Source organism: Cloeon dipterum, chromosome 3, assembly GCF_949628265.1.
Source record: "Cloeon dipterum chromosome 3, ieCloDipt1.1, whole genome shotgun sequence".
Taxonomy (NCBI): Eukaryota; Metazoa; Arthropoda; class Insecta; order Ephemeroptera; family Baetidae; genus Cloeon; species Cloeon dipterum.
Genome location: NC_088788.1, coordinates 15,327,840 through 15,353,878, shown reverse-complemented (window position 1 = coordinate 15,353,878; position 26,039 = coordinate 15,327,840). Strand labels below are relative to the sequence as shown.

General features: G+C 39.0%; 1 protein-coding gene across 10 annotated transcripts in view; it reads right to left on the bottom strand.

The window, feature by feature from the left end:
- The window catches only part of LOC135938572 (probable 3',5'-cyclic phosphodiesterase pde-5), a 49,779-nt gene extending 23,984 nt beyond the window's left edge, over positions 1-25,795 (bottom strand). For 2 of the 10 annotated variants that reach the window (XM_065482278.1, XM_065482281.1), the window contains exons 1-3: positions 25,552-25,795; positions 24,202-24,466; positions 20,289-20,411 (exon numbers count right to left, since the gene is read on the bottom strand). In XM_065482278.1, coding sequence (XP_065338350.1) covers positions 20,289-20,411; positions 24,202-24,466; positions 25,552-25,689 — 526 coding nt within the window. In that variant the 5' untranslated portion in view covers positions 25,690-25,795. Of the gene's footprint in view, positions 1-7,934; positions 8,106-11,932; positions 13,184-14,910; positions 15,087-20,288; positions 20,412-24,201; positions 24,467-25,551 lie in introns of those variants that run through there. The other 8 variants (XM_065482279.1, XM_065482280.1, XM_065482282.1 and 5 more) reach the window with 8 other exon arrangements.
- Between the last annotated feature and the right edge of the window lie 244 nt (positions 25,796-26,039).

The following is a 26,039-nucleotide window of genomic DNA, read 5'->3' as shown; positions in this document are numbered from 1 at the left end:
ACATCACAAAGCAGGTGGCTTGGGTTACTAATAACGTTTTCTGAGCATTCCATTGCAACCGCCTCCAAAACTACCCTCTTCCACAAATTTGTTTCTTGCTTCAAAATTTCCACATTCTTCCAATCAAACGTATGTCCTTTTTTCTGTGCATGCCGCGCTAACTGGAGACCATTGTTCGTCGAGCTTCCAGTGCTTTTTCCTACGGCTCTCCTATGCTCATCTAATCTGTACTGCACTTGTCTCTTTGTTTGGCCAATATATACTGACGTGCAATCTAAACATGGCACTAAATAAATACAGTTTTTAAGTACTGGTTCCGATGGAGGTTTCACGCGCATCAACCGGTCTCTTAGGGAAAGTCCACTTGAGAAAACTACCCTCACATTTGCGATTTTCTTGCTGAAGTTTTTAAATTTTTCAGAAAACCCCCTCACAAATGGAACGACCACCGACGTTGAATGCACCTGCTCCTCCTTGTCCTCTCTTTTTCTCATCCACTTCCGGTATGCCTTCTTGATGAATTGTTTCGGATATCCGTTCTTCTCCAACAAACCAAAAATCGTGTTTATCTCCTGGTTCAAACTCAAACTGTCGCTGCAATAGCCATGTGCCCGTCTAAACATGTTCAGTGCCACCGCCATTTTTGTTTCGCAACTATGATTTGAGTCATATTGCAAGAAACTATTTTCACTTCCTGGCTTCCTATACACCGTCAGTTTGACTTTGCCTTGTTCGTGTACTAGTAACATATCCAAAAAGGCGATTGACTTGTCCTTCTCCAATTCCAATGTAAGAGTTATGTCAGGATGTACACTATTACAGCTATCCAAGAACTCGGCTATCGGAAAACATGCCTGGTCATAAATTACCAAATAGTCATCCACATACCTCCACATCACTTTCGGTTTTTTTCGGAATTTCTCCAAGCATTTTCTCTCAAAATCCTGCATAAAAACTTCTGCGAGAACCGGGGACAGTGACGAACCCATCGCCAGACCTTTCTTCTGCTTGTAAAATTTTCCTTCGAAAATAAAGTATGTTGACTTCATGCTAAAATCTACCATTTCACATAACGTATCAATCGGAATCAATGTTCTCTCCATTAGCTTGTGATCTTGCATTAACTTTTCTTTCAGGATTTTCAAAACACTGTCTCTTGGCACCGATGTAAATAGACTTTTTACGTCCAGACTACAAAAACAATCCGTCTTTCCTAAGCTCATTGACTTAATCATCGGCAAAATCTGCTCTGCATTCTTGATGCTAATAGCACTGTCATTTGTAATTGGACTGATCATTTTCACCAAAAAGTTCCCTTGCGACCAATTGTGAGTACGATTGGTTCAGCGTTTCAACCACTGGCTAAATTTTTGGTGAAAATGATCAGTCCAATTACAAATGACAGTGCTATTAGCATCAAGAATGCAGAGCAGATTTTGCCGATGATTAAGTCAATGAGCTTAGGAAAGACGGATTGTTTTTGTAGTCTGGACGTAAAAAGTCTATTTACATCGGTGCCAAGAGACAGTGTTTTGAAAATCCTGAAAGAAAAGTTAATGCAAGATCACAAGCTAATGGAGAGAACATTGATTCCGATTGATACGTTATGTGAAATGGTAGATTTTAGCATGAAGTCAACATACTTTATTTTCGAAGGAAAATTTTACAAGCAGAAGAAAGGTCTGGCGATGGGTTCGTCACTGTCCCCGGTTCTCGCAGAAGTTTTTATGCAGGATTTTGAGAGAAAATGCTTGGAGAAATTCCGAAAAAAACCGAAAGTGATGTGGAGGTATGTGGATGACTATTTGGTAATTTATGACCAGGCATGTTTTCCGATAGCCGAGTTCTTGGATAGCTGTAATAGTGTACATCCTGACATAACTCTTACATTGGAATTGGAGAAGGACAAGTCAATCGCCTTTTTGGATATGTTACTAGTACACGAACAAGGCAAAGTCAAACTGACGGTGTATAGGAAGCCAGGAAGTGAAAATAGTTTCTTGCAATATGACTCAAATCATAGTTGCGAAACAAAAATGGCGGTGGCACTGAACATGTTTAGACGGGCACATGGCTATTGCAGCGACAGTTTGAGTTTGAACCAGGAGATAAACACGATTTTTGGTTTGTTGGAGAAGAACGGATATCCGAAACAATTCATCAAGAAGGCATACCGGAAGTGGATGAGAAAAAGAGAGGACAAGGAGGAGCAGGTGCATTCAACGTCGGTGGTCGTTCCATTTGTGAGGGGGTTTTCTGAAAAATTTAAAAACTTCAGCAAGAAAATCGCAAATGTGAGGGTAGTTTTCTCAAGTGGACTTTCCCTAAGAGACCGGTTGATGCGCGTGAAACCTCCATCGGAACCAGTACTTAAAAACTGTATTTATTTAGTGCCATGTTTAGATTGCACGTCAGTATATATTGGCCAAACAAAGAGACAAGTGCAGTACAGATTAGATGAGCATAGGAGAGCCGTAGGAAAAAGCACTGGAAGCTCGACGAACAATGGTCTCCAGTTAGCGCGGCATGCACAGAAAAAAGGACATACGTTTGATTGGAAGAATGTGGAAATTTTGAAGCAAGAAACAAATTTGTGGAAGAGGGTAGTTTTGGAGGCGGTTGCAATGGAATGCTCAGAAAACGTTATTAGTAACCCAAGCCACCTGCTTTGTGATGTGTGGAAAAATATTTTACGCGCTGAAAGGGGAAAATTTAGCTCACGGAACAAAAAGGTTCCCTACCACCTGTGAGATGTGCGTGTTATTTAACAAAGGGGTGGCTTAGAATTTGTTACATTTGGTCTTTGGAGCTTGCCTCAAGTGCCTCATGAATAGGTGGGTGTTTTTTTTAAAAATTGTATGGAATTTATATGATTTTAGATGTGACATTATTGTATTGTTTGTTATTTGATTGTAATTGTAACTCATGATTAGGACGTACTTGGTGACGTCGAAACTGGTCGAGAAATAAAGAAGACGAATTTCTCTTTAATTTGACAACGAGGATGAAGCCTGGTTTTAATTATTTTAAAATAGCTAAACAAAAATATTTTAAATTTAAAGAGCAAACGAAGGAATTTTTTGACCTAGCCGGGAATGGGATGCTTCGGCGGAGGACGAAGCTGATGTCTGGCGCACGATGTTGACCCCTGAGGACGTCATTTCGTGAAAAACGTTCGTTCTTTCTATCTTTTCTCCTCGTCTCCTTAATTTCACGGCTGCGATAAGGGCTTGTTATTAATTGCCAAAGTTTTTAGCCTCCCCTGTCGCCCCCAATTTAATAACTCTGTCGCAAAAACGCCGCTCGCGTGCTGCTGCTCCATGTTCGGCCCGGCGCTGCAAATAATATTGTTTCGCCAACACAAATAAATCAAAGCCGTCTCGCGTGAGTGTGTGCTGCAAAATTTTCGCTTTTTATTACGCAATGGACCCGTCTAACGAACAAAAAATGCTGGTTTGTTTTTAGTGATTTTAACATAAATTTGTTCTGATTCACGCGTTTGGCAAACATTTGAACGAATGTGTGGAGGAATGATTGATTTTTCGTTAGAGTAATGGAAAAAAGTTTGAGTGTGTGCTGGGAATAACCAGTTTGCAATTACGCCTCGGGGAAAATGAATATTAGTCTGCTCCACTTGCATGTTCAATTAGCTGCTCTCGCGAGTACCACTCCACAAACACTCTGGTGAACGAGGAAAAAACACAAAATTGACGTTTATTTCAGACCACGGTGGAAGAAGAATGAGTTATGAATGCACTTCCAGTTATTGAAGCGTATTTTATTCTTTATCATCTAAATGACATTTTAATTAGTGTTGCAAAGTTAAAGCTGTAAAACTCTATATCCACAAACACTTTCATGAATTGCTATTTGAAATGGAAAAATGGGAAACAAACATAAATAAAATAAAAAGTAATTGCAATGATTTCTATCAAATTTGGTTATAGCTATAGCATGTTCGAAATTTTCATATTTTTAGTTTGGATTTACCTTAAGACGCCAAATGAGATATAGAATCACACAATTTTAAGAGTTTTAAGTCACATACCAATAATAATCTAATTCCATATTTGGTGCCAAAAACATGTTAAAATTGAAAAAACCTCCAAATCACCTATAAGTACTGAAGCCGTAAAAACACACTCGAAACTCTCAAAATGGTATCTACTCTACATAAATCATGTTTTCCATAGCGGGTTTTCAAAAGATTAATTCATTTTAAATCTGCGTCGATTATTCAAATATCACATATGTTTGGGGGTTAGGAGGTGAAAATAAAACCTGGCGGGATCTTGAACAATTCTTCTCTTTTATAAGACAGTCACTTGGAAACTAAGCCTAACAGAATACAAGGACCTTTAAACAGAATTCATATTCGACTTTAGAATTAATAGTTTAAGAGAATTGACTTGCAGAACAATTTAAAATGAGAAAAGAATTTACCCGGAATGAACCGGGTCCTTCTCATCGGAAATCTTAAGATGCGACTTGTTGGCTCGTGCTTCCGGCGAAAACTAATTTAAATTCAAAATCTCTCTCTGTTGCTTTAACGAATTTCTAACAAATATCTTCTAACAATCATTAATAACAATAACCTAGACCAAAAGTGAAATAGGAGTGGGAGCTCGGCTCCGCAACCACTACATATGTGTATAGTTTGGAGATTCATCCAGCTTTCGTAGAAATTGAAAAAGTCACCAGTGAATAAAAAACCAGATTTTACTTTCAAGCTCCTTTTATTTGAAACTAAAATCAAGTAAATTAATCACTTCCTTCTGAAAATGCAACAAATGAAAAGAAAATTCTAGGAAAACAGTCGAAAACCGTCCAAATTGGCCATCTAAACCAACCATGAACGTAAAAATCGTCTTACCCTCCCGATCATAGTTTTTACGTATTCACGACAAGATTAATCCTAGCACTTTTATATCTCAGGGTTTCAGGTGAACACCTTTTTTTTATCAATTTTCATCAAAATTTTAGTACGGCTAGTTTAAATACATATAACGGAACACAATTTAATTCCTGAAATATACTAAGTATGTAATTATGTGACTATCTGGTTTAAAGTATAAACATTTTCTCCAATAGATGTGATACACATACATTTTAATGAATATGCAGCTAACCAGCTACTTTATAGTTTCTAAAATCGACCCACGATTTCTCGACACCGCTGTTTTGATCAACTAAATTAGAAGGGAACCTTGTTTGCTGGCAGAAACGTGTGTTCACGAGACATGACTGCCAAGAGTTTTATTATTTACTTTGAAAAATGTGATTGTGTTTGTGCAAATATTAAAAATACAATTTCTACCGTTTTCTCAACTGATTTAGACCAACGTTTTTTATTATTATTTAATTTGATTAACGTCTGGTATAATTATACAGAATTGAGCCAAAAGCTACAATAATTTTTTAGTGTCACAAAGAATCAACTTGTTGATTAAATATTCATGTAAGGATTCATAAAACGAATATATACAGTGCACAAACAGTTGTTTTACTTTATCAAGTTGCCAGAGAACATTATATAACGCATTTTACACTTAACGTCAAATCGTATTCCATAAGATTAGAACTGGACGTGTAAATTATGTACTCCTTGAGTTTGATTGCGTCATCATGAAAGTAGGAATTCCCAGCGGGCTCTGCTATTTACCCGGCTCATTAAGCCCGAAATCAAATACCTTGTCACCCAATATTTCGTGCGATACCATCAAAAGGCAATAACCATGCCACTTTTGGGAAAAAGGAATGGAGTGCTGAGAGTGAACTAGCTTTATTCCTCCGGCAGTCTGCTTGAAATTCACCGATAACAGCGTGGCGATAAAACGTGCGAGTTTAGCATGTTGCCTGTGCGCGCGAGAAAGTCGTCGCGCGGAGAGGCAGGTGGCGAAACGCGAGCATCTTTTTGGCTCCAGAGCATTCCTCGAGACAAGATTCGTTCGTTCGTTCGGCGTTTCTAAGCCGATTACGCCTGTGTTCGTCCGCCTTTCGCTGTGCCGCGGCGGCAAACGGGGAATTCGCATTGTTGCTCGTCGCGTGTAATAAGTGAGTGCGCGCGGCGCGTCGGGCAAATGACAAAAGACTTCGGCCTAAGTAGGCCTCTTGGATATTAATGAGACGTGCCAGCGACAAAGGGCGAGAGAGTAATGAAACTGCGACTGACATCCGCCCCAAAGCCCGCGTTTTGCCGCGCGCGCATGCAGAACAGCACAATATCTAAAAGGCGTAAACTTTTAATTATTAACACGTCCAACTCGCGGCCAGCCTCCTTTTGGGAAATTAGTTTGCAAATAAGTTATGACTCCACGCGCTTGATTAACTGCTAGGCTTCAGTTCCGACGTTATTAGTTCTCATTTTTCTGAGGGATTCCATTTTCAAGTAAAGGATCAACTTACGGAAGTAAGTTTAACATTTGTAAGTTTCACATCAACCTTTTTTATTTTGTGTTTATTAATTTTTTAACCACTGTTCAACTCTTCCCGAAGGCTCACTGGGTTCCAATAACACCTGGTGAGCGGGTAACATGGGGCCCGGATTGCCGCAGAGGAGCTTGGGCTTTTCACGCATCGAGTTCTTTTATTGAAACCCCAGACATTTGTCTGTAAAGCCGCTGGAGAGGTGCGGAAACCAGCAATGGTGGGGCGGCGCTGGTACGCCTCCCAGCCCGATGAACTAATTTAGCAGTTGGATAGTTTCCTAATTAATCACCTTTTGCCATCTATGACATTGGGCAAGATTCCCGAAATGCTCAATTATCACTCATTGCCTAGCAAATGCCTTAAACAAATGCGAGCCAATTGCTTGTGATGAATTCTCATCGTTATTTAATTATTTGTGGGTTTTACGGGACATTTTTTCACCTCTATTAGATCCTGGTTGTCGAGAGCAACAGAATTATAGTATAAATAATCATGATGAAATTAAACAACTTAGTAAATTATTGAATTTTGTGAAAACAACTTATTATAAAATCGGTTTATTATTTTTTAAACAGCGAGCGGTAGTTTGAAAAAATCATTATCACATTATTTGGAAGATAAGATAATGAGATTAATGAGGAACCACAGACGTTAGTGAGTAACGCTGTTTCGTATTCTACAATTGAAGGGAATCAAACTCGTGTTTGTGAGAAAAATTGTTACGCTGAAGAAGACGTACTCAATTTTGCTGCTGTCTTATTAGGAATGAAAAAATTTCCACATTTTCATACATAAATTTTTTGATACTCGCAAGTAGTTTTCTGCCGAAACCTCATAATTTTGTTAACAATGAATCGATTGAAACGTTTTTACAAGAAAAATCTAGTAGCAGACTATGTTTTATATAAAAATACAGCGGTTAAATTTGGAGAATAAGCTTCTCCTCAGTACACTGTACCACGTGAGAAACATCCAATGCATATCTAGTTGATTAATTTATGAATTGTTTTGTCTTATGTATATTTGTCCACTAAACAAAAACTGCTTAAAGAGCGCACAAAATAAACATATTTTATCTGTTAATAGATAAATAACAAAACTCTGCGTCCCTAGTTACAAATGAATGCTTGCAAATGTAGACAAAGAGACCAACCTGCGTATTATAAAAAAAAAACAAGTAAATATTTGTTTCGAGTAGCTTATTCATCATCATCAAACATTGCAGTAGAACCAAATCAATATTTATTCAAGGAGGAAAAAATGTCAATTTGCATACGCAAGACGAAAAATATCGACGGGTTCAACTTTGACTTTTTTATCGCACTTTACGCCTTTCAAAAGGTAATTATTAGCTTTTATCAGGCACGTACGTAGGAGGGCTGTGCGGCTCGCATTATCAGCCGCATTGACCGAGGATAAGCGACTCAAAGTGAACTCAGCTGTCCGCGCGGCACAGACTGACTCGCTGAACAGGGAAAATAAACAAGAGTACACGCGTGGCTCACCGTTTCTGGCACCAACAGGTGGACCTGCCCGCCTCCAAAAGCGGCCGAGGCGCTCGGCCAGAGTGCTCCACATGGCATGTTAGGCGGCGCCGGGGGACGCCGACATAGAAACACCGCTGCCAACTACACGGAGCGGCGCCGCGCCTTATTCTTTTATCACGTGTTGCTGATAACTGAAGTGCCAGCCTCGGTTAATCGCCGGGCGGCTGGTCCCGCCGGTGCGCGCAGAATCCCTCGCCGCCGCCCTCACCCCCGCGGCCCCCTCCCTCCCACCCTCACGCTGCAATTGCCCTCGCCCTTCACCGCCGCCTGTGTAAAAAGCTAGGGCCCCCCGTACTCGTGCGTATTTTGCATATTCGCACATGTGACGCAATTTTTTTTCGTTCTCAGCTTTGGCGACAGCTCCACTTTTCATTACTTTCCCCTGGCAGATGCAAAAGCCGCCGAGCTTGCACGCGTGGAATGTTTTGATTTGCCGAAAGCGGTGAGGAATTTCCATCTCTATAATTCCTCTTCCACCCTGTCCTCATACATATTGGTTTTCAATACAGGTATGATCAGCGCCGCGACCTCACCCGACCCTAAAACTGATTGCAAATTAAGTGGCAAACGCGTAGCAGGGGGAAAAGTAGCCGATTTTATGGTTCAGTTGGAACTCCCCAAAAACGAGATAACGTGGAATTTTTAACGTTTCTTATACTAATTTTCGGCTGATGTTCGCTAATCGTAGCTATCTCATGACAAAAATAACACAGTGTTGCAAAAAAATCAAATGAAAGGAGAGAAGCCATTTTGTAACTCTCAGTTTCACTTAATTAACGTGTCCGATTTCTTTTAAATCACCTGGTTCCACTGGGAGAAGTTGCAGCAAAATATTTAATATATTCAACATTGGTTCTACAGGATCAAGTTCAATCTAGTTTAGAACCATATATTGGCGCGCTCGTTCAGAGCCAAAATTACCATCAAATTTTTTACTTTATTTATAATTCAATTATAATGGATCTAAATTTATCCTAAGGCATATTTATCATTCCGAAATTCAAAGAAATTTAATTTTTATTTTTTTAAATTGTGGAAATTCCCTAATTCAGGCTAATCTTCTATTGAAATCCACATGTGGCGGGCCATGACCCATGACAAAACTTATAAGTGCACAATATTGAACAGACGTTTTTCATTCTTTCTCTAGTATAATTTTCTCACATAAAAAGCAAAAATACGAGTATATTAGCTCTCAAATTCTTCAGACACAGTAATTACAATAAAAACAGCAATCTCTATAACAGAGTCATAAAAAATCATATCTGATCTGCGAATTGCTGCAAAGAAAAATAATCTTGTTTTTGCATGGGCCACTTATAAATAATGAGGACGAAAGTGATAAGCAGAGATTTTCATTCTAATTTTGCTTGTGATAACCATAATCATGCTGTATTTACCAATATTGCAAAAAAACTTACTTTTTTTCATTTTCTATCTAACATTCAAAAAAATTATTGAAAAATCAGGAAAATCAATTTTATCTCTTCCCTTATAATTTTGTGTTTGAATCTACAATAATTCATGTTGAGAAAAAAATTCCGAAAAAAAACTATTTATTTTATTTTCCATTCAACAAGCAGGAAATTTTCATTAACACAGTTGAAACATTGAAATCAGTTTACACATATTACTAAAAATCATTTTTTATCTTACGGTATTTTTTTGTGTAACAAAAAAAACAAATTTTCATTTCTTAACAAACATAAAAAAATGTCAAAATCGCGAGTGCAAACAAATAGCCAAGCTAGGAAACTGTCGTCGCTAGAAGAAAAGTTTGTTTTTCTTCCTGTCTCATCAGAAGGTATAAATTTAGCTTCTTAACGTCAGAGCTAGATAACTTGCGCAATTCTTCAAAAAAATCTGGCATCGGATTTTTACAGCTTGTGACATTTTCTGTCCTCTTTTTCCTGCGCAAACAACGCTGTTCAAATTTCCCTTTCTCCGGCCGTCTCCCGATGCCAAGTATAAAAGACACTCATTACTATTCAGCTCGGTGCGAACTCTATTCTCCCTTTTCGCATAAAAAAGAAAACAGCACGCACAAAATCACGATCTTCTGCTCAACGCCAAATTCTCGTTATGAATTCAAAAGAGAATCGGCGTCGATCAGTTCATTTTTTTAACCTCCTGGTCTCTTCGCCGAAACAGAAATCTCTGGCGACGCATCTGCTCTGCGTGGGTGGAGATGAAAGAGCGTCCGAGTGTTATTGTGAAGCTCCCCATACGTGATAACTTGGGGTGCGCTGACGACAGATCAAGTTCCCGGAACGACCAGATCGATGTCACAGTTATTCCGCGTAGATTTACGCACTAGGCAAAATGGTCAACTTGTTCCTATTTGATATCATTCCGACGAGAGTGATATTATTGGAGCTAAATTTGGGTTAATTAGGGTTTATTCAGGGCGTTGTTTACTATCTTACAGAGATATTATGTGGAAGGGGGTAGTTTTTATTGGTTGAAAGCAGGGAAAAAATAAGAGCCATTTGAATGGCTATGATAATGCATCAAATAGCTGAATTCGTGTTACTGTATAATTGTAATTCAACCAAAAGAGATTAAAGTGAATACACTCTTGTAAATGTAAAGAGCTAATGCAACATATATTTAATTACTTGCATCAAATGTAATTATTGGTTAGGCAAAACATCGATTTTACGTTATCTGTTTAAATTCATTTATAATAATATTTATAATGTGGTTAATTTTCTCCATTGGTATAGAAACAAAAATTCCCAACAGTAAATAATCCAACAACACTTAGCCAAATTATTCATCAAGCTTTCCTAACTTTGCATAATCCATCCTTATTATTCTAGGCGGCAGCGTAAGAGAGGAAATGGCGTCGATTTGTATTGCGAATAGTCAAGGAGAATAATTTACAGCATCAGAAGTTAATACAAACGCGGCGAACTTGCCTTCATGCGGCGCAAGATAATTACTTGGCTTGTGCCTTTGATTAATGGAGGTGCACGTGAGAGGACGGAAAAACGGTGACATTGACGCGCATGACGTCGTCAAGATCGTGTCTTCAGCGTGGGATTTTAATATAAATTACGCTAATGCGCATTGACACGAGCACGCGGCACAAAATTAATCGTCTCCCTTAACGAGGACTATTATTTATCGGTTTGCAAATCTTAAACCAACTGTGAAAAGACTGAAATGAGTTTAATTAACCTTTATAAATGGGTGTTTATTTAGTTGAGTTTAGTGGGTTAATATATTATATATAATATATATATTTTTTGTTCCGTCAAAAATATACGTCAAGGGGTCTCAGCTGGGGGTGGCGAAGCATATTTTGTTATCGTAAGAAATTTATTTAATTTTAATTAACTGTTTGTTCTATATTGTGGAATTTAGAAGTTTAAATGCCGAGTTTTAGAGTTTAAAATAATTAATATGATGTGTTCAAACCTAAACTTGAACGATACATTTAGCTTAAATGAGATAAAGTTTTATGTATACGTCTTGTGGCTGTTTTATAAATTCGATTAAGAAGCTTCAAATAGCTTTGGCTGTAAAATTCGCGTCCAACATATTTTGAAAGCCGTTTCTTTCAAGTGCGTGTCTCTTCTAGAGCATTAGTTGACACATGCCGCGAATCTTATCATTCTGGCAGACAAGTTTGAGAACAACTCCTCCCAACAGCTGCTGTCAGTCCACGTTGAGAAAATTTAAATTAAGACGTGTACCCTTACCGAAAAAAAATCTATTTCAATATTCACGAGACGCGTCGGTTTCAAATTTCGCAGTTTTAACGAGTAATAATTGGGGTTTATTCAAGTCAATGTGCCAGGCGCGGAATTTATGTAAATTTCGAGAGGCAGAAACTGGTTGCGCGGCGGCAGGACATTAATTTGGCCAGCCGACACGAAAGGTGTCGCGCCGAATGAAACGAATGCAGATAATGAGAGCCGTTCTGCACGAAAAGCGGTTCATCTGCTCACCTTGGACGCTGCTGTTATCTGGCTCCTCGTCGAACGAGGCGCTTTTGATGGTGGCCAGGGTCACTTTGCGCGGCATCTTGGCCTCCGAGTCACAGTATCCGCGCCCGACGCATTTCCACTGTCCGGCGGCGAGGAAGAAACTTGCGGCTGCGGCAACTTCCTATCGGCGGGCCCGACCGCACGCACTTAAACTCCACACTCTGAGGAAATAAACAAGGGACTGGCTGGCTGGCTGCTCGGCTATGGCTGCTGGCTCGCTCGAGAAGAAAGAAAGAAAGCTCGGGCTGCGGTTGTGCAAATTATGCAGTCGCGCGCGCCGCGTCACCACCACGGGACACGTGCCAAAAATAGTAGCAGTTTGTTCGCCAGCATTTAATTAGAGTCGTTTTCCCCTACGCGCGTCAATATAAATTCTGCACGGATTGTGAAAACGCTTGACTGGACAAAAAAAATAAATAAGCGGTGAAATAAGTGTAACAAATGAATGTTTTCGCCGCAGCGTGTTTTGTTTTCGATTGCCAACCTACAACTCGCTCCGTAAATTGGGTTACAAACGTACCTCAACTGCAAAGAATGTTTATTTAAAACTGTGTTCTGCTGTTGTCGGCTTTCTCGGCAGCGGAAAGGAAGTACGTAATATTCTAATCTCTTTGCTACGGCATCGATAAATCTTAGCATTCATTATATAGAAGCATGAATGGTCGGCAGGTTGTGTTCAAAATTTAAATGAGCTCGAGTAGGAGAGATAAAAATTAAAAACTTGTTCTTCTTTTCCCGGCTCCAAGCGTTGTGAAAAATCATTTCTGCATTCAGCTTTCACATTGTTCGGTTGTTCATGTTCCTTCAATTTCTGTTCTTCAAAATAATATAAATTTAATAACAGCTATTGACTGAACCAAAGTAGGATTTTAGCTTTTTAGAAGAAAAATCAAAATAAGATTCTGCTAAATATTAATATATAAAATTTTATCCAAAAGTTTTTAATTTAACATAGCTCAGGTTGGAATTCTCGGACGTTAAAACATATTTTCTGTGACCTGTCTGACATGATTGTAGACACAAATTTAAGACTATAATTATTGTGTCACTCTTAAAGCCGTCAAAAATGAACAAAAGCCATGAATATTACTTTAGAAAATCGTGGGAAATAGTATATTTTAGAAGAGCCCTTTTGGAAGGTATTCAAGTTTTTGATTGAATTGAAAAAATTGGGATTTTAAAACCTATTCAAGACATAAATATGTATGCTGTAAGAATAATTTGAAATAAAATAATTCTAAAAAATCCATTTATTGTTTAGTTGAGAAGTCAGTGGCTTGAACTTCAAAAATTTCGATGAATAAATCATTTGAAAATTCACATATGAAATCAAAGTGATCTTTTGATCTTTAAGGTAATTGTAGAAGCTAAAATAATGTCAAATAATTGATATTCCCTGAATATGAGAATTGTTAAAACATATGGAAACCCCTACTTGAATATTTTCTTTTTGTCAAAAAATATAAATAAACAAAGAAATAAAAAAAACAAGTTTCTAACGCTATTAATAACATAATCTAGATATTTAATCTATTTAATCCAATATCAGTAGATTTAAATCATTGATAAGTAAGATCCACTTCTCTCTCGCAGACACGGATCGAATATTAGTGTGGCGACACAAAACTATTCTTGGATCAAGTGGTTTGTTTGTGGTCGCGAGCATATTCTCTCGCTTTATTGGCTCGCGTGGTGTGTGTTGTTTGTATGCGGTGACTTCGCATCGTGCTCTTCTTTCACACACAAGAATATTATTATGTACGAATGGAGCTGCGAACTCTCTGTTTTGTGATGTAAACAAAAGTCGTTTCTCTCGCACATACACATACGCTCGGGGCTGACGACTTTCGTTATCGAGAATTTATTGTGTTAATGTGTTTACAAACCGCCTCTAAGGACGAGTTTGCAATAAATGCAGATGGATGTTTCTAAACCGCCGTCAAGCATAAATGACAGACAGAACACACGCAATGGCATTTTGCAACAGTTCAGCTGTATTAAATTGAAACTATTAATTCAAATATTTTTCATGATTTAAAATGAGGAATCTAATCATTTTGTAATGAGCGAAATTAGGCCTGTTTGAACTATTGTCAGAGAAGTTTAAGCTGCAGAGGGAGATGTGAGTGGCGGAGTTTACAAAACTTTGACACTAATATCTCTTTTATCTTGTTCTCAGAAAATTTAAAAAATGTTTCGAATATTTTCATCTTTTGGGTTTTAAAATAATTTTCAACTGAGGAAATGGCTCTGTTTTTAGTAGGAATTCTTCTAGAATGGGTGGCTAAAAGTAAACTAAAGACAAGACAAATTATCTGGCTGAGGGCAGCAGCTGTTTTGGCCCCTCAGGCATCAGCAGCAGTACTTTGCCAGCAAAAACAAAAATACTGTATACTCATCTGCAGAAGATGCTGAATGAATGGCTACTCAAAACAATGGATTACAATCATAACTGACAATGAGTACTACCAAAAATATAAACAGAACAAATGTTGCCGAACCTTCGCTATTCACCCAACAAAACAAATCTTGTAGAAAATTAAAAAAGTCCAAGTTTTATCATGATTTTATTCTGCAACTGACGCCCTAAAATGTTACTGACCATTACAAAAAAAAATATTAAAAATAAAGAATAATGAGCTTTTAAATATTAAATGTAAATAAATTTGCAACAGACCTTGTTGGAATTTTGCAATCTTAGTTAGGACAAAACGAAAGTGACGATTTCCAACAATATAACCGAGCCGGAATGCGTAGGTGCGAAATGAACCGGTCTTTCACGCCTCGAAAAAAAAGGAGAGAGGTGCTTTACGGTGCGAAATAAAAGACATCCGGCGTCTCTTTGACCCTGACTAATTGTAATTGCAGACTCGCGTCCAGGTGTCAACTGCGCGCGTCGAAAGTGGAAAACAACACTGCAATGCACACGAGACACTCACACACAAGCGCCGAGCAGCAGCAACCACCACAAAATAATTAGCGAATTAGCGGGCGCGAGCAGGACACGGCTCACTAGTCCGCTCTCGAAAGGCGACACTTGAAAAATAAACGTAGGACACGCGGTGTATTGCAAACAGGCGCCTCTGCCTTCTCTCACTCTCTCGCGGCTCATTATGTGGGAGGCTTGTAATAAAAAAGACGACGAGTGATCACGTGGCCGCCCGACGCGGACTACGGCAGAGGGGACAAAACTCGCTAAAGAGGAGGAGAACACAAGACTAACAAAATTAAAGGAGCGCAGGATATTCAAGCCTCGCTTTAATTTTCTCAAAAGGGGTAAAAATAATTCTTCAAGCATGATATAGAGATAAGAAAAATAAATTTGCAAAATAAAGATAATTAAATAATATGCAAACAGTTTGTGCATGATTTTTTTTTATAATCGTAAAGATCAGACTAAAATGCTTTTGCTTGCATTGCAACATCACAGACGTTTCTTCGTGCGTCTTTGATCGCAGCACACACTGTTGCAATAAATATCATCGCCTTATAAAAGTGTCAGCAGCACACAAAACGTTTCATTGTTGCAGAGCACCTGTGTGCAAGTTTGTAAGTTCTATATTGCTGCTTTCAAGAGTGGGTGAAATAATAAAATGTGTGCTGCTGCGCGCGGTGAGGACAGTCACCTTGTCATATCTCAACATGCACGGCCGCTTGCCGCTTCCCTTCGTGATAACACAATTTTCCATGCCATTGTATATCGTTTACCCTTTTGACACTGTTCCTTCCACCTCAACAAAAGCTGAAACGCACGTTTGTTGCATTATTTATCAACAAATTTTTTTGACACGCACACACAGCCGGAATGGCACAAAAGCTTTTAACGCGCTTTCACAAGGGCACAATTGTGCTGATAAAATGAAAAGTGGAAATTGGTCTTGACGTTCTCTCTCGAAAAATGAAATTTGCTAACATGGGCTCTGCAAATCATTTGCCAATTTGTGGACATTTTGGAAAAACTCGTATTGGCATCTAAAAGCTTTCTGTTTCAACCCACATGCGAAAGCCATCGAGGAATTTTTCTTAACTATTGAAAATAAAACAATGAAATAATGGTTTAAATAAGAAATTGTGGCTTCCAAAATTGTTTTTTTTATGAAATACAAATTCGAAATAACATTTAATTGTATTGCCTGATGAGTTTAGAGAAAGAAAGAAAAGAGGAGCAAAAATTCGTGCTTTTTGATTATTTTTAGTCGATTCATCTCTGACTTGTTTGTATTAATTTGCTTTTGCCGTTTTAATTTATGAGAAAATCAGGTTGTATGCTACTCAAGTGATGAGACCTGCCTCCGTGTTATATTATCGCGATTCATTTCAAAATTGTACTTGGGAAATTCAACTAATAGTTTGCACGCAATCAATCGTGACGAGAGGAATCGAAATCGAGTGAAACAAGTGACAAAAAAGATTTTTTTTTAGAAATTTGGCAAAATATGAAATATAACTGTCACTCCATCTTGACTTGATTATTTCACATTGTGAAGAATATTATTCAAATCAATTGATCATCTGCAAATAGTAGAATAATATCAATCGAGAAGTCATGTTGCCGACAGAGATTTGTATCGGGTTAAACTGCTAAGATCCCCAAAGTCAAAATTAATACAGCTTAAAAATGTTAGGACATAGCTGAATAAGTCACACATGTTTCTTCTATATCTTCCTTCAAAACACCTTTAACCATGATTTCATTTTATTTGCTGTCAAAGAATTAATACGAAGTGCGCATTTAAATTAATCAATAAGCTATTATACAAATCTAAAAATCCCTTTTGATCTATACCCCGAATACTCAATTCTGATTCCCGACCCTTTAATTCTGTTCTCTTTTTGTCAGTCACATCTGGACCACGGCCTTTAATGTTGATCCAATTACATCAGGGGATGCCTTCGATTTCCGCAGCAGTCCGGCGGAATGAATGAAACTGCTCTACTTGCTAACGCAGTTTTAAATAGCACGCACTGGCTATAACAAAGGCACCACTGCACAAAAGCATTCAGGGCAAAAAATCCAATTTGCTCGGAGAGATTTGCACCCTCGCATACCCGTCGGCGGAGATTAATTTGGCTTTCTCGTGCGTATTCATCGCTCAGGAATTTCGCACACACATTCACTGCTGCGACAACAATAAAAGGGATGCTGTTTGTTCCACAGAGAGTTATGCTCAATCAGCAGGGGGTTAATAGGTTTGACACTCGAAACGCGTCTTTAAAGACGACGAATTGGTCCACACGGTGCGGCTGCTGACGCACTATGCTAGCTCTAAAGCGTAAATAATACGCAACGTTGGAGCAGAGATAAAGCACCTGTCTCGTTTTCCTCTGAGTTTTATAGCGTCGTCAAATTTTTATATCCAGCTGGTTGGCCAGTGAAGATTTGAAATCTCTCTCGCGCACGCACGGGCCGTTTCTCGAAATCAATCGCGCGCGCGGCCAGGAAGATTTTGCAACAATAAACACAGACAGGTTGGCTCTCGGTGTATCTGGCCAGACGATCAGAGACCGCGCCAAAGACCAATAACTTGCGCTCCGACGACCCAGCGGGATCCTAGTCGAAACGAGGGAATAAATAATCGGCCCGCGGCGAAAATTAGGAAATATTTCTGTACGCGGATGTGTCACACACTCACGGCCTACACTTTGCGTCGCTCTCAAAGCTAGATCCCTAAACAATCCAAATTTTATCGAAGGTAAATACAGAACATTGTGGAGGGCAGTTTGGAATTTGAAGTATTTTAACAGACATAAAAACTTATTACTTAGAGTTTTATGTTAAATTTTACGGAAATTTGTGAAAATTGATCATTTATTCTGTTTAGTCTTGCTTTCTTGTGCCGTGATTATCTGACTTTTATCGGTATTTTTATAAAGAGAAAAATTTAAAGAGGAGTAAACAGCTCAAACAGCGGTAGATGGCTGAGCTGGCTGTAGTCGAATTTTGGTGGTGCGGCTGCTGATCGTATTTTCCTACGGCTGGCGTAGTTGACAAATTTTTAAAAATGAAAATAGTGCTTAACGGCCTAAATTGTTTCTTCGCTATTTATTGTTTTTTCCGTCTTTTCATTGATTGCTACATTGCTAGTGAAGCTGGCCCTACTTGCAAATCGGCTGGTGACTGTAACTGGCTACAGGATGTAACGTTATTTGAGGGATATTTAAATTGATTTTTTTATGAAGAGCAAACTTGTTTGAGTTAAAAGTTGATTGAAATTTTTAAAATTACATTACAATGACATTTTTTATTTAGTATCATCTTATACACCATTATATTTGATCGGCTCGGGTGTTTAGACGAGGTTGTGAAAGGCAGAAAACGCGTTGTGTGGTGCTGACTGGGAGGTTGTGACCCGACCCAAGTGCCATTCGCTCGCTCGCTGGCGCAGCACTCGCTACATATCTTTCGCAAATTGAAATTCCAGCCGCAAGTGCCCATTAAAGTTGACAAGTGTGCGCGTCTCGAATGTGTTTTCCGTGCTCAGAACGGATTTTTGCGCCACTCCGCAGACTGAAGCGCGGATTATGCTTATGATTTGTGGCTCGGCCGCGATTGTATGATTTGTGCCCGCGAACTAACACACAGCACCACAGCCGAGCGGTTGTTACTTTTAATGTGCGCCTGCCACCAAGATTATTACTGGGAGATTATGGCTTGCGTTTGATTTTCTAGATTGGCGTAATGAAAAGTTTAAAAGCTCATTCGAGCGGTAATAATCATGAGAGTAATTACTTGTTAAGAACGTGCAAATGGTCATTAAGAGGACTCTAAAATTTAGACCGGTGGGTTTTTTTCTGGGCCCCTATTTGTTTTTGAAACATCCAACGGTCACGAAACAAGTTACTTCTAATTGTGGAACATGCACAAAGCTATTAAAAATGTGTTTTGATCCGTTTAATATTGTACAATTTCATTCGTTGCAAATGTCATTAAAAAATATACAAATTAAAATGAAAAGAATAGTGTCAAAAGTCTCAACAAGACACACATCAATACAGATCTTAAAAATTAATTCATCAATACTAGAAAACTTCCCATTTCCACAGAAAAATTATTTTGCTGCCCAGTTTGTTTGGCGCTTCATCTGAATAGCAATTTATCGATCAACCTGCGCCATGATTATGTAAAAAGCAGGTAATGAAGGTTATGACGTAATGCAGAAAAAAAGCAAATTGCGTTTCCAATTCGATGCACTAAAATGTGCCGTGGACATGAATGACGAGAGGCCGCGTTGCGTTTTTGTTTGGCCAACAGCGGGCGGCCGCGGTGAAACAATACCGCGCGTCAACCGACTGTCCTGGCCCTTTTACAGGCTCAGCGCTATTGTCCGCGCGTGTGTACGCGATCGCTCAAATAGGAATTTGGGTCAATGCGAAACTTGTAATTCTGCACGCAGATAATTGATTAGCACACTGCGAATGCACCTCATTTTTGCGGCTGCTACCGGATTACGCCCGCGACATGTAACAATTGAATACAATTACTATGACGGACGAGTTAATTAGATTCTGCGGGCGTGATCAATTATTGTTCTTTTGCGTCTTCCCCTGGCTTTTAATTAACATCAATCAGCGCATTTTAATGAGGTCCATCGCTATCTCTGCTCTCCCAACAGTGCTATTTTGGAGTCTATGCTCCTCTCCTTTTGAACTTTTCATGCTAGTCTTTTCATCTGTTGAGGATGATAAAATGTTTCCCATGCTCAAGGTCTGATTAAAATTCTCTTACAAAAATTATAATTAGTTCTTTTGCAGTTAACGGAGGAATACTGCAGAACTGCAGAGGCAAAAGTGTCAATATATTTTTTTCTGATTTTACTGATAAGACTATGTGCGTTTAAGTTTGCAATTAAGGTCGAAATATATTGTGGGAAAAACCAAGAAAACAAAATATCTTTTATCATTCCTATCAAATCTTTTGTTTAAATAGTATTGTTCTTGAATGGATCATTTCATATTTTTAGCAAATTTCGTAAAAATTAACTAGATAAAAGGCGTGTTAACAACATTTTTCACATGCGTACTGGAAGGCAAATGAGATATAAAATCCACAGTAAACCCATAAAATAAACCTTTAGAGCATCCATATCGTGGGTGTTTGAAGTTGGAGCAGGGCAATTGCGGCATCGGAATGGAAATGATCGGAATTATTGCTGCTTTTATTGGCTCTCTGATGCTGCTGGTCGGACTACACACAGCCGCAAAACACGCACCGAAACGACATGCGGTCGCAGAAGCAACGCGGCGAGGGTATCAATTTGCATTTGGCGTCAGAGGTCGCCTTTTCAGTCGGCGTCAGGACGGCGCTTTTATTACTTACCTGCTGTAGCCTCTTTGGCGCGGACGCGACGCATCTCATTGTGCGTGATGAACGAGTCAGAGCGGCGTCTCCCTTGCGCGACGGGACTCTTTGTCCGTAGCATTTCGTCTCCCTGTGGCCACGCTGCAAAGAAAGTGAGGCCAAAGGTTACCTTCACTCTTCATTCGACGCGCAACAATCAATTCGAAACGAAGCAATCGAAAGTCAGCTTTCAGTGGCATGAGAAAACTCATCAATTTCCTTATTGAAATATTCTTTGACAGCCAGTAGCATAAAGATCTTTGAAAAATTAATTGGAGCTCTGAGGTATTTTTGCCGGTTTTGTTCTCAATAAAAAAACCAACTTCGCTACTGGCGTCATTATTTCGTTTAGATAGATAAGAAAAAATTACCTCAGTGTCTCTTTTTAGCTTGAAACGAAATTGAAATGATGTCCTAGTTCATTTTTGGCATCGAAGAGTATCCTGCTTTTACTTTTGTTCCTCCAATGTTAATGCTGCTCAAAATATTTCTTGCACGTCAAATTCGCTCATCGTTCCACCGCAAAATTCTCTTAGAGTGGAGGAAACTCAATTTACGAGCTTATTTTCGTGGCGAGAATTAATTACTCATAATCCCGCGCCTCCATTAAATTCGCATGATGCAAAAAGGGGACTGCGTGCCGATAGAGCTGCTAATCGATTTCATCTATCGCCGCTGCTCCTGTCTAGCTAATAGGGACAGGGAGGCTGCGCATCTATTCTTGATTTAATTAGCAGTTCATTTTGCCCGCGCGCACGAATGCACAGTACACACAGAAGGAGTCATCTCATTAATCCCGCTCATTGTGATTGCGATCGTTGTTACGAGCAAATCTATTTCCACTCGCAGCTGCCAGCAATATACAAGGCCGAAAGTGCAAATTGAAAAGTTTGCTCTGCACTACAGTGGCAGTAGCAGCGAAGAACAGATTGACGCGCGAGAACGGGAGCTTGTTTCAAGGACGCAATTGAATCTGCACACTGCACCTCCCAAGGATGAGTGTGTTGTGCTTTCCCAACAACTACTCTCTAAATCGGTTTTCTACTTGAAAATTGCCGCGATTTTTTTTCGCAATACTTCATGTCAGATGATGTTGACAATGTTGACACATATTGCAACATTATTGATCGTTTGTACAACTCACAGGTGGCCTTTAACTGAACTTATCTATTGTTGAAAAATCATGATTTCACTACTTGTAAGTTTTAAATTTTCCGTTGCTCTATTTTTTAGAAACGGGAAATAAATGAGAAGTAAGATATTTATGTGAGAGAGAATTAATATTAAAGCTTGTATTACATCAAAGTAGCTGCAGCTTAAAACACAAGTAATAAAGAAATTTTTTGTTGGCTACGTAGAAAGTGATCCATTGAGTCCATTGTTTGTGGAGTTTAGAAAAAATGTATCTTAACACTGTGCAGTATTTAAATCAGAACCGAGTAACAGCTGAATTTCAGAGTTTGCCCAGTCAAAAAATTAAAAGGTTTCTTGACGATTTTTTTTCGTTCCATTTCATTTCCTCTCGATTGTCATGTATGCGATTTATATGGTAAATTTCCTTTAAGGGGAAAATAAATTAAATAAATCATGATTTTAAATAAGGAGATTGTGCTCCTCGCTTAATTAGCGTGCAAACTTCGCAGCCGATTTTCTAGAGCTAATTTAAACGCCAAATGTGGAAAGAGAGCATTATTTCAAGTTAAGCTAAAAAAGGTTTTTCTGAATAGTTTTGCTGCAACTGAAAAAATTGAATTCGGTAGAACACAAATTCTTCATTTTCAAGGCCCAAAACTAGTTGACTCAAACAGTCTTTTAAATGTATTATAACAAAATCAGCTTTTCATGAAACAAATTAATAATTAATCTTATCATCTATTAATTTGCAATTTTTTTTGCACATGCATTCTATCAATGTTAAGCGTAGTTCAATATTCGCAGCTAGAGTGACGTGCTTCGAGTGGAACACCAAATTATCATGGCCGCAACGCTAATTGAAAAGCACCTTTGTTGGCTCAGCAAATTAAACTGTCGACCGCAGCTTGGTGCAAATAATTAGTTGAATAATTAGTGCTGGCATACATTCAAATACAAACACGCAGCTCATTGTTTTACTTCTGGGTGTGTGTGACAGACGCACGCGGAATCGAATTAGCTAATTGGTATTCGGTGAGCGGCTATCTCTTTCCCTTCAAATGTTATGAGAAGCTCGATTTTTTTATTACATTTTTCTAATCTAATTAAGTGCTGCATTGCCGCTCACGGCCCAAATTCACCAGGGAATTGATTCCAGCGCGCGGCGGCCGGTGCACGCGACTCTTTTTGATGCAACTCGCATGACAACTTTCTTTCGCTTTCCCAATCGCGCATGCAGTTGTGCAACCTTTTTCTTTTCCCTCCAGCGACAACCTACAATAAATTTTTCTGATAAATTGTTTTGTACTGCAAGGAAGTGGTGGCACAGTTATAGTTGAAGAGCCGATATAAAATAATAGATTTTTTCTGTATTTATGTTATGCATTATTTTCTCTGAACGTCTGATTTAACTGATGACAAATGAGTCTGAATCACGCAGTTTTAAAACCTTTAAGCAACACTATAAATTGTCAAAAAACTTCCTATGAGATGAAAACCATCTTAAACACTTCTAAAGCCGGAAAATGGTTTAACCTTACATAATATATGAATTAAAAACTGTTTTTAAGAAAATATAAAATGAGGTTAAATAATTCATTACTTTTCCCTGACCATGTGATCTTTTTGGAAAAAATCACGGGCAAAACGACTAAAAACAAACACTGTATATTTTGGATCTTACAAACCGTATAAAAAGCGTCTTTTTGTCACGATCTCCCAACCCTACTTACTCGTTATGAGTGCGGCGCTTCTCTCAATACAAAAATTGCAACAATAAAATTCCATATCTTTGTCCCAGTTTTCGACACACTGATAACAGCACTAATTTATATCTTTTTGTTGACCTGCCTTAGTGGATTTCAAATCACCCCTGTTTCGTCCTTGCGGATATTAAATTATTTGCCCATGGAAGATCTTAAAAAGTGGATTAGCAGGGGCCTTGACCCCTCTCAAGAGATAATTGAAAAATTGGATTTGCATTTTCCTGCCGATGAATGCATGCAAGCGCAAACTTCGAGACCTGTCGCAATCATAAAGCGCCTTTTATCCGTATTTTATAGAGCGCTGCTCGTCATAAAAAACGCGTTTCTCTATTTAACACTCGCGGCTCGGCTGCTTTTAGCTCTTATCTGCGAAGCATTAATTTTCCCGGTATTTGCCCGCCTACGAGAGAGAGAGAGAGAGAGAGAGAGAGAGAGAGAGAGAGGAGGGGGCAAAAAGTATGTGTTTATTTTCCTAGCGTGAGCGCTGATAAATTATTTACCCTCTCTCGCGCGAGCGGGTGAACGCGCAGAGCGCCCAATCTGTTGGTGGCACCTGTTGACTCGCAGCCTGATAATGTTTCTTGTGTCAATAGCCACGCCTCGCCGCCCACCCTTCCTGTCACCCCCGTCGACAAACGGTCGATCGCGAAATGAGAGATGCAATAGAATTCGTGTCAAAGGCTCGAATGAAAAGAGAGTTTAATTTATTTCTAGCCTCTCCTGATTGAATGGAAATGGAATGAAGGAAAATTAATGGAAGCGAATGTTCTGGTGGAATTTGAATTAAATTCAATTTTCAACCGTGTAAATTGAACAAGAGAAAAAGAGAAACGATAAGTTCAAATGTATGTCAGATGTGCTTCTCTTTTTTCTTTCCTCTAAACTAAATTGTGGAGAACTAATTGTAATATCTAGATCTTAATATTTTGCACAATTATTTCTGCTTATGTACTTAAAATATTTCATTTGTGTGTTACTATTTTCCGTCTCCTTACCTGGAGTCAAAGAGTTTTTTATGCCTGGTGTGGGGGGTGTTGGACTCTTGATGGCCGTGCCTTGGATGCAGAGTTGCTTGCTGGAGTCCCTGCGGACCAATATTGGCGGCGGTTTCGGCTGCCGAGACCTCGACGGGGTCCTGCTGCAACTGGAGGCTCTGCTGCGAGCCGTCGCCCGACTTGGGGACTTGGTCTTCACTGTGATATTGGACCCGGCTTGTTCGCTGCCAGACGCGTTCGTCATGGGTCGTACCACGATCTGGACCTGCCCAAACAAAATAATGAATGTCCTGGTAGTGAACAGTTTGCGTAAATTTATTTAAACCTTTTGCAAAGGATTAGCCAGTTATGTCTAATTACTTTGAATATCTTTAATGGGGTGGTCTTGGGCAAGGCTAGATTGCCGAACGGTAATTCAAACTAACGGCCAGGGTTGCAGGGGTGGGTGAAAAAAACAACGCGATATATAGGTCAAGGTTGCTATATAGTGACGAAAGTACGTTCCCTAGAACACACGTTGTCGGTTAATGCTTATTGATTTCTGCTATACTACAAAAGGTTTGCTGTTTGCTGGTTAAGTACGCTAGCTCTTTTTTTATAAAAGATTCAAAATAAAAAATAATTATAGAGTGGAACTGTAATAAATAAATTTCACTCGATAAGGGATTTATCAAATATAGACTGCTGCTAGAAAAGATTTTATAAGGTTTTTATTAAATAGGAATATAAAATGTCTAGATGAATTTGAATTTTTCCAGGATTGTGCATGCAAGTATTTATATCATAACTAACAAATGCAGAGAAAATAAAAACAAAATTTCTTTGGATTGACCAGGCAATAAAAATATCAAGGTGGATCAAATTTTTATTATATTATCTGCACAACTGAATTATTTCATTTTTGACCTAGGGCAAAAATTCATTTTATCTAGAGATTACTTTTCCTATTTAATAATGATTACACCAAAAACAGAGAAGAAGCCCTTTGAACCAGCCGAAAGACCAATGTTTTTATTTTGATAACTTGCAATATAATGAGAAATCGGGTGTGGTGGGTATGTTAAATAATCTTGGCAAAAAATAATCTTTGATGATGTTGCTGCTCCGTTTAAATTTATTTCATAATCAAGAGGACAGTTTTGTCTTAGGTGCGAATAAAAATTTAAGAGGTTTATTTTGATTTATTTAATGTACTACTCTCAGTTCGAATTTTGACAGATTTTCTCCTGGAATAAAGAACATTTAGACATTACAGAGTCATTTCCATTCAACGTAATTAATTTACACTGATTTTCCAAGATATCGAAGCAAATCCTGGCGTCAAGTTGAGTGACAAGTGGGGGGTCGTACCTCGAACTGCATGGCGTCCTCTTCGGGCGACATCACAGCGAATTCGGGCACTCCAGAGAAGAACTGCGACTCATTGCTGTCCGAGGTGTAGTCAAGGACGGGGTCGCCAAAGCTGCTGCTGGTGTCACTCTCACTCATTTCCGAAAATAAAGCGATTAGGCAGCCCGCTTGCAGTGATCGGACCCTGCCGGCGAAGTGGCCGCGCAAGCGTGCTGCCTCTTAGCTCTGCTCGCGCGCGGTGTCTCCTTTCAAAACTCATTTCCTGGAACACACACTTACTCACTAATTTGACTCGATTTTGTGGGGGAGAGAGGAACAAAAACGTCTTAGCCCTATTCTTTAAGGGAGGACGGGAGTGGTTTTATTACGGAGTGTTTCATTCAATTTTGGCGAAATCGATTCAAGATAAATGTTATTTTTACGGGTCTCTGTGATAAAAGCACAGGCCACCCGCTCGACAGCACTTCTTGCCCGGTTGCATAACCACT